This window comes from Calonectris borealis, chromosome 7, assembly GCF_964195595.1.
Source record: "Calonectris borealis chromosome 7, bCalBor7.hap1.2, whole genome shotgun sequence".
Taxonomy (NCBI): Eukaryota; Metazoa; Chordata; class Aves; order Procellariiformes; family Procellariidae; genus Calonectris; species Calonectris borealis.
In genome coordinates this window covers 36,038,603-36,060,726 of record NC_134318.1, presented here as the reverse complement: position 1 = coordinate 36,060,726, position 22,124 = coordinate 36,038,603, and the positions used below count along the sequence as shown (strand labels likewise).

The following is a 22,124-nucleotide window of genomic DNA, read 5'->3' as shown; positions in this document are numbered from 1 at the left end:
TGGATTCATTAAGAACAAATGTCAAAGCAGTCTAATATCCTTTGTGACAGGGTAATTGTCAATTGGTCTGAATTGTAGTATGTGATGTTTAGGTTAGATATTAGGGAAAAGAAATCTAACTGTAAAAATAACTAGGCACTGTATGTAATACCCTGGAGGCTGTAGCATCACCTCCACTGGGAGATATAGACAGATATTTTGCAAAGGATGGGCTCGGTTTGGCTTGCCACAGGAGGATGAACTATATAGCCACTACAGTTCCTTCCAGCCTTGAATTTCTCTGATCTTGTTAAGATTTCACAGCACAATACAGGTTTTGAACTGCTTGGTAAAATAATTGACAATGGGGCTTTCCTGAATTTATTCATTAATGTTTGCAGTAGGAACGGACAATACTTTTTTTTTCTGCCATTTCCTATGGAAATTAATTGAGGTTTTTTTCTCACACATTTACATAGACTCTGTGAATGTACACTGTAGTCTCAGGTAGATAACTTCCATCAGCAAGCAGTTTTTCATGTTCAGTTATATATTTGTGTGATGGCTCACCACATGCAGGCCAGGGTATTATTTTCAAATATCTCCTTAAATCAGCAAACCTCTGTGTCCTTATGGACCCTGTTAGGTGACAGTGAGATGAGTGTGACTGTAAGAGCTCTGGCTATATGGATCAGATTACAAGATCATTGGTTTAATCCATTTTTAACTGGATTAAAAAAAAAAAGAAAAAAACCACCGCTCTTTCTACTATACATTTCATTTTGTCCAGCATTTGAGCAGAAGGCCCCAAAGTACAAAACTACTGTGTCACAGATTCCTGCAGGTGGGAGTTTTGCCTTTGTGTCCTTTCTTTATGCATTCTGCAAGAGCATAAAAACATGAACTTTATCATAGAATCATAGAATCATAGAATCATAGAATCATACAGGTTGGAAAAGACTCCTAAGATCATCGTGTCCAACCGTCAACCCAACACACCATGTCCACTAAACCATGTCCCTAAGCACCTCATCTACACGTCTTTTAAATACTTCCAGGGATGGTGACTCCACCACTTCCCTGGGCAGCCTGTTCCAAGGCCTGACCACTCTTTCAGTAAAGAATTTTCTCCTAATGTCCAATCTAAACCTCCCTTGGCGCAACTTGAGGCCAGTTCCTCTCGTCCTATCGCTAGTTACTTGGGAGAAGAGACCAACACCCACCTCGCTACAACCTCCCTTCAGGTAGTTGTAGAGCGCGATGAGGTCTCCCCTCAGCCTCCTCTTCTCCAGACTAAACAACCCCAGTTCCCTCAGTCGCTCCTCATAAGGCTTATGCTCCAGGCCCTTCACCAGCTTCGTTACCCTTCTCTGGACACGCTCCAGCACCTCCATGTCCTTCTTGTAGTGAGGGGCCCAAACCTGAACACAGTATTCGAGGTGCGGCCTCATCAGTGCCGAGTACAGGGGCACGATCACCTCCCTACTCCTGCTGGCCACACTATTCCTAATACAGGCCAGGATGCCGTTGGCCTTCTTGGCCACCTGAGCACACTGCCGGCTCATGTTCAGCCGGCTGTCAGTCAGCACCCCCAGGTCCTTTTCCTCTGGGCAGCTTTCCAGCCACTCTTCCCCAAGCCTGTAGCGTTGCCTGGGGTTGTTGTGGCCGAAGTGCAGGACCCGGCACTTGGCCTTGTTGAACCTCATACAGTTGGCCTCGGCCCATCGATCCAGCCTGTCCAGGTCCCCCTGCAGAGCCTTCCTACCCTCCAGCAGATCAACACTCCCGCCCAACTTATCCATTGTGTGCAGCTAAAATATAAAACTGAGTTTTGCTTTAATTGTCACTGTTACAGTTACCTCATTCCTCTTGTAAAATAATGAGTGAACGCACCCCTTTTGGCTTAAAGCAACAGATCTATATCCAGTTAATTTGTGGATAAATATGGGTTTCTGCTATTGATGTTTCTTGATCCACACAAAGTGGTTATATTAATACTGAAACATTATTAATCAATAGGTAGCTCTTTAAAAATACATCACTAAGACTAGCCAATTACCTTTAAGTATATATCAAAGGCGACAGAGCAATTTGACTTACACTCATGGTCCATTAGAGAGTTCCAAACATTTTAATTATAAATATATCTTTATCTGCAGTGAAACATACAAAGCAAATTTCAATTTCTCATTCTGGCCTCAAAAAATTAAAAAAACTCCCAACTGGTTCTTCAGGGGTTTTTTTCCATTCAGGAAAGTACAAAAATATGCTTAAATTCATCTTAGTCTCCTGAATTAAAACTAAATAAACTGTGTGTTATCTCATGCTATTTTTAAGAGAGTCTGCTCAGTAAGATCACAAAAGTAAGTTATAAAGACAGATCATGTCATTGAAGTGTATAGTTCTGTTTGGTTTTATAACACTAATTAACTCTATTGACTTTCAGTGAAATTGCATTATTTCCCCCTCTACCAAAGGAAAATCTGACCAAAGCATACAATCTACCTGTAAATTCTCAGAAATAGGTTCTTTATTCAAAGAATGTAGGCTGTAATTTTGAGAAGCCTGCAGTGTATTTTTTATACCTTGCTGAAAGTTTAAATACCTGTTTGAAATATAAAACCTACTCTTACCTATTTATGGAGACACTACTGATGCTTTTGCTTCTGCTTTAGGAAAGGAATGTGCTGGCTGAAGTAGAGTATTGCGTTGTGTTTTACAATCAGATGAGAAACTGTGTGTTTTCCTTTGAGATTATCATACCATTCTTCATATAATTTTCCTTATTTAAGTAGAATATTTCCCCTCTCGCTCATGCCCCTCAACGATTACCCAGCGCAAGCAATCTACGGAGAATAGCGTGAGATGTGGCTGATTGTCATTCAATGCAAGTGAAATCTTTAGGTGAACATTAGTCACTCTTTTAGACATGTTAGCTTGAAGTGGAAGCAGTCAATTATAGAGTAGAGGCTTTATGGCTACATTATTACCATAATACTATTAGGTTTTCGGCAGTAGCATTTTGTTTGATCGATCCGTGCCAAGACATTGATGGATAGTTTTGTTCTTCAAATGTCAAATATGTGGGACTTTTGTATTTTATTTATTTACTGGTGCACTACCGTACTGTGGATATCTCTCCTTTCTACATCATTCTAGCTTTAACAGCTAATCATGATTCATTTTATTTGAAGTTTTGGTGTTGATTTCAATAGAGTTCTTAATCTTTCTTTCTCATGCTCTTGAATTATAGAGGGAACTATACTATTGTATTGGATGTACACTTAATCAGACGTGTGAAAGTTTCATAGTTGTATGAGGGCCTTGGAGAGCAAGAGTTGTTGCTGACTGAGAAATGCATGTGCACGGTGGTATCCAATGTGTAGTGAAATTCGAGATTCTGTTCTCTCAATGCTTCTATGTATTGTGCTTGTTTGGGCAGTTTGGGTTCTTTATTATTTTATGTCTCTCACATACATCACATTAATTTTAGAACATCACTAGCTTCAAGATGCAGGTTTAGGTTAGGTCACAGGCTTTAATCTGAGTACTATTTTTTAACTAAATATATATGCATTTGTAAGTATATTCAAAAGTAAAAATACTGCTGTTGACACGAATCAATAGGTATATAAGCAAACTATTTTTTGGTTTGGATGGGGATGAAGAAGCATGTAAATACAAAGAGCAAATATACATAGGGTGCTGTTAATCTCCTATCACTGACAGGACTGAGAAGAAACAACTCCTCAGCCTGTTTGTGAGGGGCACTGGTTCTAAGTACTTTAACCTTCTGCCAGGATTTTCCTAAAAGTGTTACTGAATCCATTCTTCAAGAAAAAGAGAGTGGAGAACAATGGGAAACTGAAAATCGCCAGAGTTTTCTGCTCAGTTTGGTTAAACGTCAAGGTTTGCAGACAGAAATTAGCAATACAAAGGCTCCGCGCCCATTCTGCATCCGTGGGTTCTGTGACACAGAAGGTCAGAACAACTGTCTAAACTAGAGCTATGTTTATGCAAGGAGGTTCAGGGAGCTGTAATCTCCATGGTACCACATCATATAGTGATCTGTGGGCTGTGCCAGAGGAATGACTCTACCACTGTACAACTATTGTGCACTGTACAATTGCTGTCTCTGCAACACTGTACTGGCTGTACCCACAATGAAGGGAATGTGATTAATATTGTTAATACCTGTGAATTAGTATTTCAAAACCATCCATTTAGGTCAATACTGCACAAGTGTCCCAGCAGTGAGTTGGGATGTCAGTCTCATGGTTTGAATTCCTGGCAGCAGTGACACTTTTTACCTGATTGGGAGTGTTAATGTTGAAAAAAAATAATAGTGATTTGGATAAGTGTTATAGTTTTGATTACAGGAGTATTATACACTTTTAGTTCATCTCCTATCTATATCCCTCCAGTGCCTCTTGGACAGTGTTACTGGTGCTGGATAGGTATAATTCTCCACTCCAGAACACTCAGTAGTGTGCGTGTGTGTGAAGTGACTCTGAATAAAATAGACTATTTAAATGTAAATAGTGTTGTCATTTTACTTAGTGAGGATCACTCCTCACTAATTAGGAAGACTTTCATTTTACTTTAGTGTTTGAACATTGAAATAATTAATTTTAGTGTAACAATCGTTTTCTCTTTCAGGTTTTTTTACGTTACTCCTATGTACGTGTGCATTCACATATTTGTAAACATGTACACTAAATAAAAGCCAATGCATTCCATATGTATTTTAGAGTTAAAATGGAGCCAAGGAGAGTGTAAGCTGATGCCCAGTTCATGATAGTACTTAATCAAATGCTTAGTTGATTTAAATGGGTTTAAAGCACAGGCTGAATTAGAGCATAAAACCTGGATCCAGAGTTTATTGAAGCAAATGGAAGTCAAAATACTGTGTTCAGTGGGCTTCAGACTGGACACTAAATGGCAGACAGCTGAGGCATGGAGGTAGCACCTCGAAAAAGAGGCACGAGTGCTATAACACGAGTGTAGTTAACAATGAAGTCAAAATAATTTGATTTCCTGCTTGCCTTTTTTCAGGAAGAACTACTTTTTTACATTTGGAAAAAAAAGAGAAGTTGCACATTTATAAGAGATAAGTAAAGGTAAATCAGACTAGCTCAGGGAGAGGGATCAGCAGAGAACAGGGGAAAGACCAGACCGCTGAAGACAAAACAGAAAGAAGCTTTCTGTCTATTGCCACGTATCGTACGTGGCATAAGTGGAAGTGAAAGGTAATTTAGAGTAGACAGTAGGCAGTGGTCTAATTATTAGTGTGGTCTAATTTATTAAATAACATACTGATTTCAAGTTAATAAACCCCCAGTTACATGTATGTAAGTGATACACATCATACACAGCTGCCTTACCTTCATTTTGTACTGCTTTATCTTCTGGCCACACAGTAGGATAGTGACCATCATAATCATTATTAAATCACTAAGTCAGTATCATTTAAGTTACTTATTTCCAAAGTATCTTATTTCCCTTGTTCCATTAAGTGCACCTGCCTCAGTGCACAAATCTCCTTGATCATTGGTTTTTGGAGTCTCAGCAATGAGACTTAAGATGAAGTCAGCAGCAACACAGTGACTGCAGCTCACATAAGCTTCCTGAAGCTGATCCACAGCAAATCCATGAACAGCCAAGAGTTACCAGTGTTACCCTCTTCACATTATGGTGAATTTATTTGTATTCAACAGGATTGCGTTGGGACCAACTGATAGAGAAAAGAAGAGCAGCTGGTGGTGGATTAATGGAATGAGGCTCATATTGTTTGGTAGATAGGCCAGATAACTGCCCCAAATGGTTTTCACTAGCAGCAGGGAAAGGGGGGATGATTCGGATGATCCACAGCTGCTGTGACTTTTGCTGTTCTCTGACTCTATTGCTCTCTCTGCTGCCATGATGGCAACCTTTGTCCCACCCCTACTGCTGCTGTCACTAATTGAGCATCTGCCCTGTTTCTGTTACTGCTGCTTTTACTATGATTTTAGCCTCTTCTTTTACTTGTGCTAATGTACTTTTGTCATGACCATAGAGACATCTGTGTCTACCTGATAGGAGTTGCAGGAGAGCTTTAGAGAAGGTAGAGCTTTCCTCTTGTTATGCTGGAGAGAGTATCTTTCTGCACTCTCTGCTTTCAAATGTTTCCTGATTTATCCCATCAGCTGCTGTTGTCAGACTTGATTCACAGTCATTTCTCCAGCCCTCTGTCCTCTCTTAATTTTCCTGGTGAAAGAGTAATACTGCAGAATAAGCAGGATAGCTTTTCTACTAAGATTTTATATACTTTGACTCTTTTCTCAGGTTATAGCCATCAGGAGCAAGCTGCTGTCATAGATAAGCTAATATATACTTCTGCAGTAGACATTCAATGTGTGTAAACCATCCCTACCTACACTGGTATTGCTTGAGGCTGGAGTAAGCTATGCTTCAGCAGCTCTTGAATTAACAGGTTTTGTCTGTCTGTAGCGATCTCCAGAGTACAACTCGTACAGTAACTCTTGGACAATGGATCTTTTTGTAATCTCCATTTTTTTTCAAATCTGAAATAAAATAGCGTAAGTTTAGATATCTAGAAAACATGACTTAAGTTATGAAGAAAGAATTAGTAGATTGGGGAGGACTGGCTTAAAAGAAGAGTGCAGTGATGGGAGAATGACAGTCTTCACGCAGTTAAAAAGACATTACTAAGAGGAAAGGAGTAAAGTTAGGAAGGAAACAGGGAATTATGTTGCAGGAAGTGATGGTTAGATTAGATACCACGAAAAAATTTTAATGGGATGCATAGGGAATACTGGATAGCTATTTGGAGAGGCTGTGGAGTTACTGAAAAACAGGTTAGAGCATAGATTAAGCAGATAATTAAGGTAGGAAGAGACCTTTGGAGGTCATCGAGGTCCCACTCAAAGCAGGGCCAGTTTTCACCTTCCACCTTTCCATCCTCCTATCCAAACTCTGTTTTTCCAATTTGGCTGCAAGGATTAATATGGGAGACTGTATCAAAAGGCTTGCTAAAGTCAATGTAAATTGACACTGTGCTCTCCCTCTGTCCACTGAACCAGCCATCTCAATGTAGAAGGCAGTCAGGCCTGATTTGACCTTGGTAAATCCATGCTGACTGTTTTTCATCACCTTCTTACCCTTTATGTGAATGAATATGGCATCAAGGAGGGCTTGCTCAATAATCATCCCTGCAACTGAGGCTGGGCTGACCCACCTGTTATTCCCTGTATCCCTCTGTTTGCCTTTCTTGAAGATATTTGTGACTTTGCTTTACTCCAGTGTCGTGGTTTAACCTGGCAGGCAGCCAAATCCCACGCAGCCGCTCACTCACTCCCCCCACCCCCCCAGTGGGACGGGGAGAGAATCAGAAGGGTAAGAGTGAGAAAAACTTGTGGGTTGAGATAAAGACAGTTTAACAGAACAAAAAAGGGAAAATAATGATAATAAATAATGATAGAATATACAAAATGAGTGATGCACAATGCAATTGCTCACCACCCGCGCTGACCGATAACCAAGTAGCGATCGGTACTTCCTGGATCACGCCTACCGTTCATATACTGAGCATGACGTCACATGGTATGGAATACCCCATTAGCCAGCTGGGCTGGCTGTCCTGATTATGTTCCCTCCCATCTTGTGTACCTAGCTCAGTCAGTAGGCACAGGAGCTGTCCTTGGACTAGGAGGGCACTTAGCAACAACTGAAAACATCAGTGTGTTATCAACATTCTTCTCATACTAAATCCAAAACACAGCACTAGGAAGAAATTTAACCCTATCCCAGCCGAAACCAGGACATCCAGTCATCAGGAAGTTCCCCTGATCGCCAAGACCTATGAAAAGATCAGCCTCACAGTGACATAGGCCAGATCCCTCAGCACTTTTGCATGCAAACCCTCTGGTCCTATGGACTTGGGTATGTCTAAGAAGCATCAGTCAGGGTTTTTTCTGGCTATAGCTGGTCTTGCTGTGGGGTGGGAGGGTGGATTATTTTATGAAATGCCTTCCAACCTTGCAATTCTAAGATCAAATATGAATGCCAGCTTTATAATGTATGAGGTCTTGTTTTTCTAGAATTTTCTTCCTGCTCTGGCAAGCTCTCCTTCCTTGACATCTCCTTTCTCTGCTTGAATCTAAATGCTGCAAGTTTTTTAGGGCTTTGGGCAGACCAAAGTCTGCCCAGCTGAGGAGCACAGAGAAGTTCCTTGGTTCCTCTACTGTGCATTTATCCATCTGATGAGCTAAATAGTGTTCCCAGTTGAACATTTGAGGAAGAGTTTTTATATCTCCTGAAAAGAGTTGCTGTGGGTCATATTTGCCTCTTATTTAAAAAAAAAACCCTGAAAATCCTGCCAGTTAATTTTTACTTATGCACCATTTGCTGAGCTTCTACTTGTGCTTTGTCCATGGACAAATTTCATGTGATGCCCAAATTTGGACATATGGATTTATACTTTTATTCCTGGTGTTGGAGTTGTTCCCATTTCTATGTACATTTATAGTCTAAGTTGAGGGCTTTCTCAGCCCTTTTCCTGTTGTGCCAGACAGTATTCATGTTCCCATCTTTGACCTCTTTCCCTTTGGTTCACCTATTACTCTTTCTTTTGAAAGTGTGGTTCTGTTTGTCAAAAAGCACCACTTTATTTTTTTTAATATATCCTAACACTTTTAGCGTATTCACTTCCCACATTTTAACAGCTTTATTATTTAATGAAATGAAAAAAGTAAAACAGAAAAATACAGCTTTATTGCGAAAGCCATTCTTGGCATCTAGCTGAAACACTAAAATATGTGTTGGAAAATTTCAAAATATTAAACCTCAAAACAGACCCTATGTTTACATTTTATAGCATATATTATGGCTGAGACTGAAATAGGACAAGGTACAAAAAAGTAATAATCATAACCTTAATATTTTGCATATCAAAAATATATAGTTAGTTGATTAAAATGCTCTAAAAATCCTTGTTACTAATTTGAAGTCCAGTTATAGTTTTAGAGTTTTTCTGAAAAATGTTTGGATGTTTTGCTTGAGCCTTTGTGAAAGTTTGTTTCCTTTTAGTCTTTCCTCCTTCCATCAGACTTACCGTTCCAATCACGCCGAGTTCAAATATCTTAGAATCAGCCTTAAGTTAAACAAAAAGACTTGGGTTATTTCCCATACTTATTAACAAATATATAAGTAGCTTTCTTGTAAAATGAGACATGCAGCCAAACAGTATTGAAACATTCTATGCACATATACACGTGTGTATACAAACATTCTATGTACATATACACATGTGTCTGGTCTGTACACATATATATGAGAAAGATCTAAGCCATTTTAAAGTAAGAATATACTGTAGTCTCAGTGTGTATAATTGTAGAACTCTGATTTTGGTGCACCAATGTAAAGAAAGCAAAATCTCATGTTGAATTTAGCTTCAACAACAGGAAGCTAGTGTGGTTAGAAAAAATACCATATTCAGGGCCAAAAACCTTTCCTCGTCTGAAATCTGTGGTTATTTCAGGTTTCGATGTCATAGCTAAGAGCATATCTGGCCCCTTCTTTTCTGTAACTGGCATGACTTCAGGAATAAAGCAGTTGTTAGTGAGCAGAGAGAGGACTCTGGAATTTCCTGCACTCCTGCTGTGTAGATTCAAATGCTAAGCTTAAATAATGGATGAAGCTAAGATTATTATAATTGATCATTGTATGATTTATATGGAGTAATTATAACTAGGTTGAGAAAGAATTTTCAAAAGCTAGTTTCCTGGTAGCCAGAGCCATTAAATAACAGTGTGCTGCCAAAACAAAAATTAGGTGGGAATGTAGCCACAGAGTTCAGAATGTCTGTCCTCCACCTGATTTATAACTACCCTTACGATGACAGTATCAGCGGTATTTTCTTACTAAGAACAGTAAGAGTTGTTTGAATTGTTTTTCTTATCTTTCTAACACAACTCTGCATTGTTTTAAGCTTAGTCAAGCATAATAACTGGAAAACTGCAAAAATCTAATGTATAACAAAACTAAAAGGTGCAAGAGGTTGAAAAGGTTAATTAAAAGTGTAATGATCGCATTTACTGAGACAGTCCAATTAATCACTTTATTCCAGTGGTCATGGAATTGCTACAGAGAACTGATTTCTAGTGCCGGCATACATGGTCTGAGTTCATTAAAATATGTATTTTTCTATAAATGGAAATGTAACTTTTTATTTTAAGCTGCTTTTATTTATTTGAAAATATTTTAAAATAGAAGCTAATGTTTAACTCTCACATAATGCTTTCTCCAGCTATACTCCCTCTGATCAGTATGGGAGCATTGCCCCCTTGATACTTGTAGTCTTACAGCCCCACGGGAGGTTTGCTTACGGCTTAATGGGGTTGTAGGTATAGAAGAAATAAAGCCCTAGAAATAGATCATTATGTAATGTGATCTCTCTGAAACAGTGTATATGACCAACAAAGTGAATTCTCAAGTGTCAACAAGCATATCTAAATGTAATTTTTACCACGTCAACTGGAAAAAGGCAAAAAGAACCTTGAAGGATCAATTACAAGGGTCATAACCTTGTATTATCTGATTTGCTATAATATTCACACAAGCTTTATTGGAATGGAACATAAATTTGAAAAATAGTGAGATTAGAAAGGATTGCAATGCTAGAGCAAAGAGCTAGAAGCTTTCTCCTGGTTTATTTTGCTGGGGCAGCACTTTAGAGGGAGCCCATTATAAGCAGGAGAACAGTAGTTATGTTAACACGGTAATTAATCAAAGGAAGAGGAAAAGAGGAAACAAGTTGTGAATTCAGTTCTGCAGTAATAAAAAGAAATGCTGAAAGTTGCCCTGTAAATTGGCATGACTTTGGTAAACAGTCCCTCACTGTGTCTTGAGAACTTGCATGCAGTAAATCACTTCTCATGGCAACCGTGTAGGTTTGAGTATTTTCACAGGTTTATTCTGTATTTCTGTGTGTGCTAGTTCATTCTCAATTCTGTTGACTTAGTATTTAGCTAATAATAATACTGAACTGTATAACATGAGAGCATATGCAGTAACACATTTTCACTTTGAATATTTTAATTAGAAGAACTCAGCTGAAACCGTGGTGATAGTCTTCCACATCACAAAACCAGCCTCTGACTCAGTACAGAGCATGAATTGTATATGGAATGACTGAGATCACTCCCTCAGAAAAAAAAATATTCTGTATATGGTCCCAGTCATGCATAATCCATCCCTAATGCTAGTGCAGTGTAGATACGTTAAAATGACCTTTACACCCTAAAACTCTTTAGGGTAGAACTGAAATCGTTGGTGCAGTAATGTGAGAAACAGTGACTGGATCAGTTTGCAATTGGAAGTGTCTTTGTTTAGCAGCCTCTGATTTTATTCATACATTTCTGCCTCCTACATGAGATATCTTGGAGAGAAGAAGTAAAAGTAGCGTTAAAGAACCAAATTCTTGAACTTAGATTATTGGAAATTCAGAATAACTCTAGTGAATAAAATGGATTTAACTTTGCTGGCATGAATATAATGCAAAACTGCCATCCTCAGTGCCACGTGGAAAATCAGGGACCTTGGCGTAACCTTTCATTAGATTTGTAGCAGAAATGAAAGGTGATAGATCAGGATATTTGTGTGAGTGAAGACAGAAAGAATTTCAGCAGCAGACGGCAATGTTGTTAACACTGGGGAGCAGGGTTTCCTCTCCCTCGCTGCTCTCGTGGAACAAAAATGTAAACCGGTTCACTGTAGGGTTGCAAGGCTTTCCTCTCACATAACCTGAAAGTTGAGCAGATGTCCCTCAGCCAACGCCACCTGTTTTTTTCTGCGCAGCCTTTCCCCATTCCTTCCCAGAAAAGACTGAAAGTACCAAAGGAAATCTTAAGACATCATTTCTCCCCTTTTTCACCAACAAATATCCAGCATAGGAGTTTTCTCTTGCGGTCTTTATCTGTAACATCTATTAAATGCACCAGGAAATGGTCAACTAAAGGTATCAGGATCTAACTCTAAATGGAGACAAGAGTCCTGCTAAATGTTAGAGGCCAGATCCAGTGGTGAGCTTGGGCAATGCAAAATGCAGCATGTAGGGCATGTGGCCCTCTTAGTAGAATTAAACGTCCAGAAACAGACCAAGAGATCATAGAATCATAGAATCATAGAATCATACAGGTTGGAAAAGACCTCTAAGATCATCGTGTCCAACCGTCAACCCAACACACCATGTCCACTAAACCATGTCCCTAAGGGCCTCATCTACACGTCTTTTAAATACTTCCAGGGATGGTGACTCCACCACTTCCCTGGGCAGCCTGTTCCAAGGCCTGACCACTCTTTCAGTAAAGAATTTTCTCCTAATGTCCAATCTAAACCTCCCTTGGCGCAACTTGAGGCCATTTCCTCTCGTCCTAGAGATAGATTTAGGCATGTAAATTCAGGAGCCCCTGCTTCCAGGTGATATCTAAAGATGGCCAGAATCCTTATAAAGTGCACAGGGAATACTGTGTAAAAAACAAAAACAAAACAAAACAAAAAACCAAAACCAACCCCAAACAACCAACAAAAAAACCTGCACAATAAATCTCTAGATGGACGATAAGAAATACAGAAACAGATTTCTTGGAAGACTTTGAACCTGAGGAGCCAAATTCACAGCCTCAGGCAGGTGCGTCTGTCCACACAGCAATCGGTGTACGCTCCTGGTAGTAGAGAGCCACTCTTCTTTAAATGGGCACCTAGCAGAAGATATCATGGTGCTTTAGTCATTAAGTTAGTGATCAGAATAGTCTTTGAGGAACTGGGATGCCTGTGCTCTGTGCTCTGTGCTCTTCTCTATAGGTTTTCAGAAAGCCTGGGAGACTACCCTATGGATTAGGCAGTAGGTTGGTCTGGAAGGAAGGGGAGGAGCTGTGGTATCGAAAAGATTATGCTTTTTTAGAAGGGATTAAAAGAAGAGAGCACAAGTGGCATCACGCCTCTGCAGACTTACAATTAAGAGAGTCATCTTCAGGAAGAGTGTCCTGGTTTCCAGTCATTGCTCTTGTAAGAGAAATAACTCTCTTTCCTGGGTGCAGGCCAGAACCCAGCAATCTGCCTCCCGGGGAGAGCTCTCACCCTTGGGCTGAAACATCATGCTCTCTCCTGTGTTTTGCAAAACGCACTATTTCCTGTGCACCTTCTTGAGAACACCCTAGAGCGAGATATTTGAGAACCCTTCTGGGAAATGAGAACAGCGGTTCTGAGCCTCCAGGTCAGGGAAGGCATTGAACCAAAGTCTCCTAGATCCCGACTGATGATTCATCAGTGGAGTCTCATAAAAACAAAGACCTGGGTGTTTTGAAAAAGACTTTGGGTGTAGCAGTTGTGCAGAACATGGTAGTGATGAACACTTCCAAATCATGTCTGTTGGTTCACACTAAGCAATGTAAATGTTCTTGATCTCTATGGGGATTGGCCAGGAGATAGTCTTTACCTCCTCAGGTGGATTTATGGGTGTATTCAGAAAAGAATTCTAGGCATGTGTGGAATTTGCATTATCAAAGACTTGCATGACCAGCATTGGGGAGGACTGACTAGGAATGTAAAATGTTCCAGCGTTGGTCTCAGGAACCTAAAGTCTCAGTTTAGGCAGTTTTGTTTTAGGTCCTTTTGTTGCTCTAGCCCTGGGTGTGCTCTTCTGCACACAGGAGTCAGTCTCAACATCCTTGTCACCTGGTGTACCTACTGCTGCCATCTATTGTAATTTCAACATGCATATTGTTGTATTTGGTAGTACTTTGAAAGCCCTGGATAAAGCTGATAATGTATTAGCTTTAATTTTAAAAAGTAAAGCACCTGCTTATGATGATTATGGACAAGGTTTGAAGTAGGCCTGACTGTTCTCTAAAGGCTGAGTAGGAGACAAGTAGAACCTCAGGGTAACATGAACATGTGCATCAGTCTCATGATTTCTCAGGGATGACTTTTTTTTTCCCTGCCATTTGAGATTAGAAATAATTTGTCCAGGAAAATGGTAGTTTATTTGAATCCATTAAGATGCAGATGACAATATTTCCCATGATTTCCTTATTTTTATAATCTGTTCTTCTTACAAAGCAGAATTACTTTGGTGAACCCCATAGCAGCACTTTTGTTAAAGTGGGATCGTGGTTCTCCTCTTTATTCTGGTCGTTTTTTGGTTCCTATATGCCACACCTGCATTGAAATAGGCCCATATCTGTGTGGTCACCTCTATCACTTTGTAATTTTGCCTTCCATCACATTAACATTTACTGCTCTCTTTAGAGCATTCCCTTCACTAAAGACCCTAGAAAACCTACTAATGCTAATTACTTGCAAATAGTAATTGTAAATTTAATGGCAACCTTGCTTTTTATGTACTGTAAGAAAACTGAAAACTAAGTGTCCATTTTGCTGTTTAATAAGAATCTTATAGAACAAGTAACAGTCCTTTCACTCCTTCCATCTAGTGGAGCACGAGTAAGAAGCTACCAGTATCCACTGAGAGTCCCTTCTTGTGCACCATGGGGTGAGCAGGCGCTGAGGAGACAGCCACAGGCTCAGTAGGTGCAGAAATGAAATAGAAATGGAAATGCAAGGAAGATGAAAGATTAAGGTGAAGAGACTGTGAAAGAGGGTGAAGCATAAGGAAGGTCACACAGAGCAGAGGAAGCCCTATTAAAACTTCAGAAACATCTCTGGATAAAAGACTGAAGCACTGGCTTCTTTCTGCTGTCATACGGGAGCTTGAGTCCAGAACTGTTGCAGCTGTAACAATGTTGGGCCAGGGTTGGGGGCGGTTCAGGAGATAACAAATACCAAAGTGGTAACACCTTATACTATAATACAAGGCCTGTTTTTTCATCAATAAAATTTATCAGAAAAACATCTCACCTTGCATGCATGCGTTACATGTGCAGTAGAAGAGCTGATCCATGTAGGGGTAAGGTATATCAGTAAGCAAATTATTACTGCCCCAGAGTTTTTGCACATAGTGTTCAGCACGCTGCTTGGTAGGAGGATGTTTTTAGGCATCCTAACTCTGTGGATGTTGGGAGCTGCTGCTTTCCCACCAAGGCAGCAGCTCCTGGCTCTGGCTGTGTTCTGCCATGACTCTGCCTGCACCGCAGCAGGGTAGCACCCGTAGCGGCGAAGCAGCTCGCAGCTGCTGGTGACTTCTGCTGGGAGGCAGCATCCTGGTGTTTGCAGATCTGCTCTGCTGGGCCCCTTGCCGCGGGTGGGAACCAGGCCTCGCACGCAGGCGTGAGGCATCACTTATCACCTGTCTGGAAGTAACTTACCTGGGAGTCTGCAGTGGGTTGGCAAATTTCTAGAATGGACCCAAGAAAAGCAGGAGGAGAAGAAGCTCTGGGTGGGAAAATGGTAGTGGGAAGGAATCGTTACTTGTCCCAGGCTGCTGCTCTGACCGCCCTCAATCCATATCCCAGTGCTCCAAGAGAGGGGGGAACTGAAAAAGGATCTCCTTACACAGACCTTTCCCAAAGGATGCTGGCAGGAAAAGTAGCTCTGGATTAGATCCATTTGCTCTTAACATAGTCAGTACCTACTAAGAGCCAAACTCCTGCATGTCTTAATAATTTAAGCTTTGCAGAACAGAAGCTGGGTGAAATTTTGACCTTATGTATTACTGCTGCGTAAGTAATCCTCAGAAACTCTCAGTCTTGTTAACTGTTTGTAGTTACCACAGGACTTGGGAATAATTATGTTGTACTTTTGCAATAAAAATAAAGCATAAAATGTGTTCTGGATTGTAAATTTTGCATTAAAACATGATTTAAAAGCTTGGGAGAAGCTGGTATTAGTGAGAAAAGTTGGTTTAGGCAGTCTTGTTTAATTCAAATGCAGTTAATGCATATCTCTTATGTGCTGTATGTTAGTCTTGGTTTTAAAAGGTAGAAATAATTTGTATAATGTGATGACAATATGCCAGGAACAATAGCTAGAGACATATGTATCAAAATAGAAAAGGCAAGTGGCAAGTTACAGCCAGGGGTAGTTCTAGGGAAAAAACCAAAAACCACCTGGTCCATCCTCAGACTTGACACATAGTCATGCAAGTCTAGCTATAAATTGTATGAAAGATATGAATGAGCATAACTATTGTTTATGAACAATTTGCACCTAATTCAACTTTCATCCAAGATAACTTTCTCTGCTGTTCGTGTGGTCAGTGAGTTGGCTTGTGCTGTTTTTTAAAAAGATTGATTAACCTGTCCCTTTTGATTTTTGAGGTGTTCATATTCACAGTGCTTTTTAATTCTGTATCAGCAGTTACTACATTTTGGATCCTTAGTGGAAAACATGTATATGATTATCAACAAAGAGGTGCTTTACTACATCTTGGGTTTCTTTTAATGAATGCTTTATAATATATCATACAGTAAGCTGATGTCTGTTCGTATTAAAATGCGCCATTCAGAGCTCTTCCACGGAATCTTGTTTTAAGGAGTGGAATTCAGCAGTTGACTCCCAGGCACAAATAACCATGTAATTACTCTGCAATCACATAGTAATTAGCATGTACTATTCATATATTGCGTAATTATATGCCCTGCAGATTACATAGTAATTATATTTGTACTAAACATATAATTCTATATACTGTATAAAAAAAACTTTGAGAGTTCATAGTTAAGATTATAGTTGTATGCTAATGTAATACAACATTTTATATAAAAATGTTACAATTTTATGAGAGGGTTGTATTTTGGATACCTCATCTCTTTTGCATCTGGTGTCGTTTAAACTGTGGTAGGCTGCTATTATAAGAAATGCTTGGCTCTGTTCATTTATAGTCGAATGTTGCACATTTATAATTTGGGAATTTGTGAAGATAAGAAGCAAAAAATTGCAGTTTATTGTGCAAGAAACTGGGATTGGGAAGGACTTGGAGTATGAATGTTAAATATACCAAGGTTAAATGTACAAACCCACTGAACGTAGTTACACCATATCGCTAGAGTGAAAAATCTAATGCTACTTATGCATTGCGTTATTTCTGGATATGTAAAGTGCATGGGATAGTAGCAGGTATATATTTGTATAAGGTGAAGTGTGTGCTAGCATCCAAGGACCATCCTGAGCACAGTCAGTTCAAGCAAATGCAGTACCTTGGTGCACCACGTCAGCCAAGCTACATCATCTTTTCCTGACATGGAAAAAGAGAGAAGGTTGATGTCCTGATCTGGGAATGGGAGGCAGAGTAGCAGGAGAAGGGAGGGGAGTGGCACTGAGTTGTAGAGGGGCCTTGGACTGAGTTTTTGGGAAAAGGTGGAAGATCTAGAAAAAAAGCTTTTTCTAAGAGGAACTTAGAGCTTTTTAGATCATTTGAGATGTTTTCTCTTTGGCCACCCCCCCTAAGAGATTGCTGCAGAGTTTTAGTTATTTGCAAAATGTTTTGTTCAGCTTGCAAATTCTGTAGCAATGGGAAGTTAATGTATTTTCTTGGATCTGTGATGTTGGCATTCCTAATATCCAAAGCAGCATTATAATTATTCTTAATTGAATTTTGCATTCTAATGCCAGTTGCCTTCATTTTCAAGCAAAGCATATATTGGGTTTTAATATCTGGATAATGTATTGCAAAATTAAATGTGTAATTACAGTCTTAACTTTTATCTGAGTTTAATTTTTTCTATAACTTCTTGTAGTGTGTGCATATGTGTGTGTGAGAGAGACATACTCCTTGTTTTAAAACGTTTCTTTCACAGCGACTTATTAATTCTACATCAGCTTTTTCAAAGCTTGTGAACTTCATAAAACTTCCAGGGTTCAGGTGGCATCTATAGATCTCATAACAATGTCTTTAACTAAGCATGGAGCTTATCGGCCTGGTGGGTGGCCTTAGAGAGCTCACAGTCATGGGGCTGCACCTGCTTTCCTTTCTGCCTGGGTGGGCTGTTTTCATACCTCAAAAACTGTAGTGACAGGCATGTGGCTTTTACATTCTGCAGAGTACACAAATTACATTTAAATGTTGTTACCTGGTGTAGACACTGAATGTCATATATGCTGTTCAAGGAAAAATAAAAAATGTCAGAGCTTTACAAAACCAGAGTTAGGAGCCCACGTTCTCACTGTGTTCTTGTGTGATGGGCCAAACGTATCCCTTCCAATTTACCAGTGATTTTAATAGCTTTTTAATGAGGCCAAGTCTTACCCAATAGTCATCCTGCATGTCTGCTACAAAGAAGAAGTACAGCCTGCCCGGTGTAACTGTCATTTATTTGCCGGCATTCTGACCTTAACGCATGCCTGCGCTCTTGTTCGCTCGTTAAACCATTACCCTAAGAAACTGGTCGCAGTTTCTGGCACTGAAAGTTTTGTACGTAACAAATATATAATCAGGATCTCATTAACAGTGAAATAAACACAAACATCAAAACACAATATAAATGTGACGCATTTCTTACTGCTGTTGTGTTGTTTTTTCTAGTGGAGCCAGTACTTTCAAAGGGGAACAATTGCTTGGATGCAGCAAAAGCTTGTAACCTAAATGATACCTGCAAGAGGTTCAGATCTGCTTACATAACCCCCTGCACCAGCAGCACGTCTAATGAAATCTGTAACAAGCGGAAGTGTCATAAGGCCCTCCGGCTATTTTTTGACAAAGTTCCCCCAAAGCACAGCTACGGGATGCTCTTCTGCTCCTGTCGAGACGTAGCCTGTACAGAAAGGAGACGGCAGACTATTGTTCCTGTGTGTTCATATGAGGACAGGGAGAAACCAAACTGCCTGAATTTACAAGAATCCTGCAAGAAGAATTACATCTGCAGGTAAGATAGCACACGGCAGGGGAGTGATTAATGAGGTACCAGAGAGAACTTTTTGGTACTGCTGGGTTTGCCAGGACTAAGGGTCAGAATATCCACTAGGGAAAAGGATGAATCAGGGGCAAAAAGCAACCGCCTCCGACATCCTTAACAGAATAACAAAAGCCTGCGTCTGGTTACAGTGCGTGCCTTCTCCAAAATTGTTCACAGCTACTTCCTCGCATTACAGGAATCTTTAAACCCGCAGTTTAATTTTTACAGATTTTTGTTGGAAACATTTTCATTACCTGTCTCTTTGAAATGATGTCTCAGAATGATTTTTATGTCCCATTAGGGACCAGGTGAAAATAGAGTTATTCATTATAATGGAATTTATTTTCATTGTAATCTTACGTGTGAGCACTAATAACGGAATACAAGCCACATAAATCGACGTCATAAATAGTCACAATACACAGACTACTTGTGGGTTTTTTCTTCATTGGAAAAAAAGGAGTCCACACTTGTAGACTAGATCCCACTATCTTCATAGAGCTGTTTTAGCCTTGGAATTGTTTTATCTCCCCTCCCCTTTCAAGAGTGCTGAGCTGATACAACTGGAGGGTCATTGATTCACTGACCCGATTCCCAGCCTCTTTCCTCTGTGCGTTCAGCCCGGAGAGGCAGCGCAGGGCGCTGCTCCACTGGACAAACTGGGTCCTTTCGCCTTGTTGAGTTCCCCGCAGGTTGTCACACAACGCTTATTCAGTGACATGAAGAACCTCCTCTGCCCTTAGGAAATGCTTTATTCCTACTTAGGGACATGTATATTTATATTAGAACGTTACTGTGCTAATGTCGTATTTATGAAGTTACGCCCAAGAATCTTGCTCATTTCTAATGTGTAAATTCCTTCTAGATTATCCAATTCTGTGAATTAGCAAGCAAGGAAATAAACACTATTGTAAAATGTCAGGGACACTGAAGATATAAATCTTAACAAGTACTTACATATGCCTGGTAATATATTTACTTTGAAGCTTGTTTATGAGATCTCCACTGCTGATCTTAAGCGTTTAGCCATAGCACCTCAGATGTGCCCGAGCGTTGTTCAGAGGTGAGGAGGCGAGCAGCGCCCTACCCTCGATGGCTCAGGGGAAAGCTGGAGCCAGTTTCCTGCTGACCCAAATTAGAGCAGGTTTAAATCAGAGCAGGGTTCTCATTTCAGTCCAGTGAGTTGCATTCAGCACCTTCAAGATGATGCTAGTGCAGTTTATGAAAGCTGGATACATGTAGTCTCAGAATCACCTGTTTTCCATTTCCATGTTGTGCCATTAGTCTTTTTGCGTATATGTATTTTCTTCCCTACACAGGCCCTGTTAATTAGTAGAGTTACAGTATCTTTACTGTGTTTTCTGCCAAACTTCCAGTGTGTTACAGTGCCAATGAAACGGGAGAGAGGATTTTATAGGGAGATTGCTTCCTATTATTCAGGTTGTAGTTGTTCAGAAATTACTTAGTTAAATTAATGCCATTACTTCTCTCATGACTGTGTTTTCCTTTGGTCAGCTTTGATCTAATGTTGTCTCAGCAGCTAAGTTTTTAATGGCATTTTGTTTAGTTTGACTTCATGAGTCTGGTGGCGTGCTTTCTCCATTGCAACGCTGCAAGGAAAGCTTGGTAGAATCCCTGCTCCCCCTTGTCCAGAGTTGCGGTCAGCACTGGGGTGAAAATGGATTTCTTTGCAGGTTCTTTCTGTGGCTTCTTTTGCTTTAAAATGCTGAAATTAAAAAGTTTGGATTCTTCCAAACTCAAGGCTCAGTGAGACCTGGCTGTGAGAGTGAGGGGCAGCACTGGTAGAAGGGAGTGGGTGGGCAAATACCTGCGGGGTCTGGGGCAGAGTCAGTCAGTGCAGCACTTAGGTCCTACGCCTGGAGGTAAAGCAAGCTTGATGTGCTGCTGAGAGTCATCGCACATAGGTGTTAATACCTCCTGGGCTGTCTAAACTGCTAGTGTATTTAATATCTTCCCTCTCTACTGTCATGGAGAGGAGGAACCAGCAGCAGAGCTATTCCAGCTTATCCACAATACCATGAAAGACATTTTGTCTCTGTGACGACTTGTGCACTTAGAGGGAGTTGGTGTGATTTGTTCTCCCCTTGTCCCGCAGGAAAACAGGGACTTGGGCAGGAGGAGAGAAAGGGGAGATGATCTCCTCCCTGCTATTGAAAGTATTGGCACTGATAAATACCAGTCTACATAGTAATTCCAGATATGTTTAGAATAATTAAAAGCAGTAGTCAGTAGGCATATAATTCTAACTCTGATAACTTCTATTTCATTTTGAAATCAGAAAGAGTATCTAAATGGGAGAATAATTTGAGAATATGTTCTGCCTACTGTGAAACCGAGTCATTTAGCGACTATCATTTGAGTGCCTATTACATCTATAAAAGCTTCTTCATAATGCTAGTTAAGACAGGGGGGACAAGTTCTAAAGGGTTTCTGAAAGTATGCTCGCAAATGGTTTATGAATGCTGCTTCCTCAGAAATGCAAGATTTGAATCTGCCCATGCTCTGTATAAAATATCAACTGGGCCTGTGCAAACAAGTATTTAAACATTCAGTTTTGGATGCTCTTTAAAAGCTTTGTCCTGGATGCATATATCACTGAGTCTGTTTTTGAAACAAGATTTAAGAGCAGGGAAGCAATTTGGCCAAACTGCAGGTACCTCTAACTGAGACAGCAGGATGCTTTGCTTATGTTTTTCTTTTTTATTCATTAATCTATCTGTTATATAACATAAACTCTCGACTGAAGAAAAAAGAGACCAGAAATGTCAGGAAATGCAAACAAGTTCTGGCTTATGTAAACAATCCTAATTTTTCAACTTCATCAGAATATTGAATAGTTCACTTTCATTATCATTTTTCTGCTGCTTCTACTTGTACCCCAGACCATCTCCAGCTTTGAAACCGATTGGAGTCTCTCAGGCATGCCTGTCAATGCTCACTGAGAAGAAAAGCAAAAAAATAAAGAACAAAAAGAAGCCATTAGAGTTCCTTTTTATTATGAACATAAACAAAACTTCTAAGGAAAGTCAATATACTGTCAAAAACTTTCACCAATGATGTTGTCCTGGAATAGCCCAAACCTCTGAGGAACCTCCTGTTCTGATCACTTCAGTCACCAATTAAACATCAGAAAGTTGATTGGCATGTTTTAAAAATATCATTCTGCTGTAAATGCAGGGCAGTGTGCTTCATTTTTGCCACTATCACATTTGACAGTATTTCAAATACTATTTTCTTTGAGTAATGAAAGTGTGAGTCATTAGTTTGGTCTTTTTA

At 39.9% G+C, this 22,124-nt stretch overlaps 1 protein-coding gene across 1 annotated transcript in view; it reads left to right on the top strand.

Annotated features, from left to right (window-relative positions):
• The window catches only part of GFRA1 (GDNF family receptor alpha 1), a 147,033-nt gene that overhangs the window by 74,023 nt on the left and 50,886 nt on the right, over positions 1–22,124 (top strand). The window contains exon 4 of the mRNA XM_075155135.1: positions 18,458–18,797. Within this exon, the coding sequence (XP_075011236.1) occupies positions 18,458–18,797 (340 nt within the window). The remainder of the gene's footprint in view (positions 1–18,457; positions 18,798–22,124) is intronic.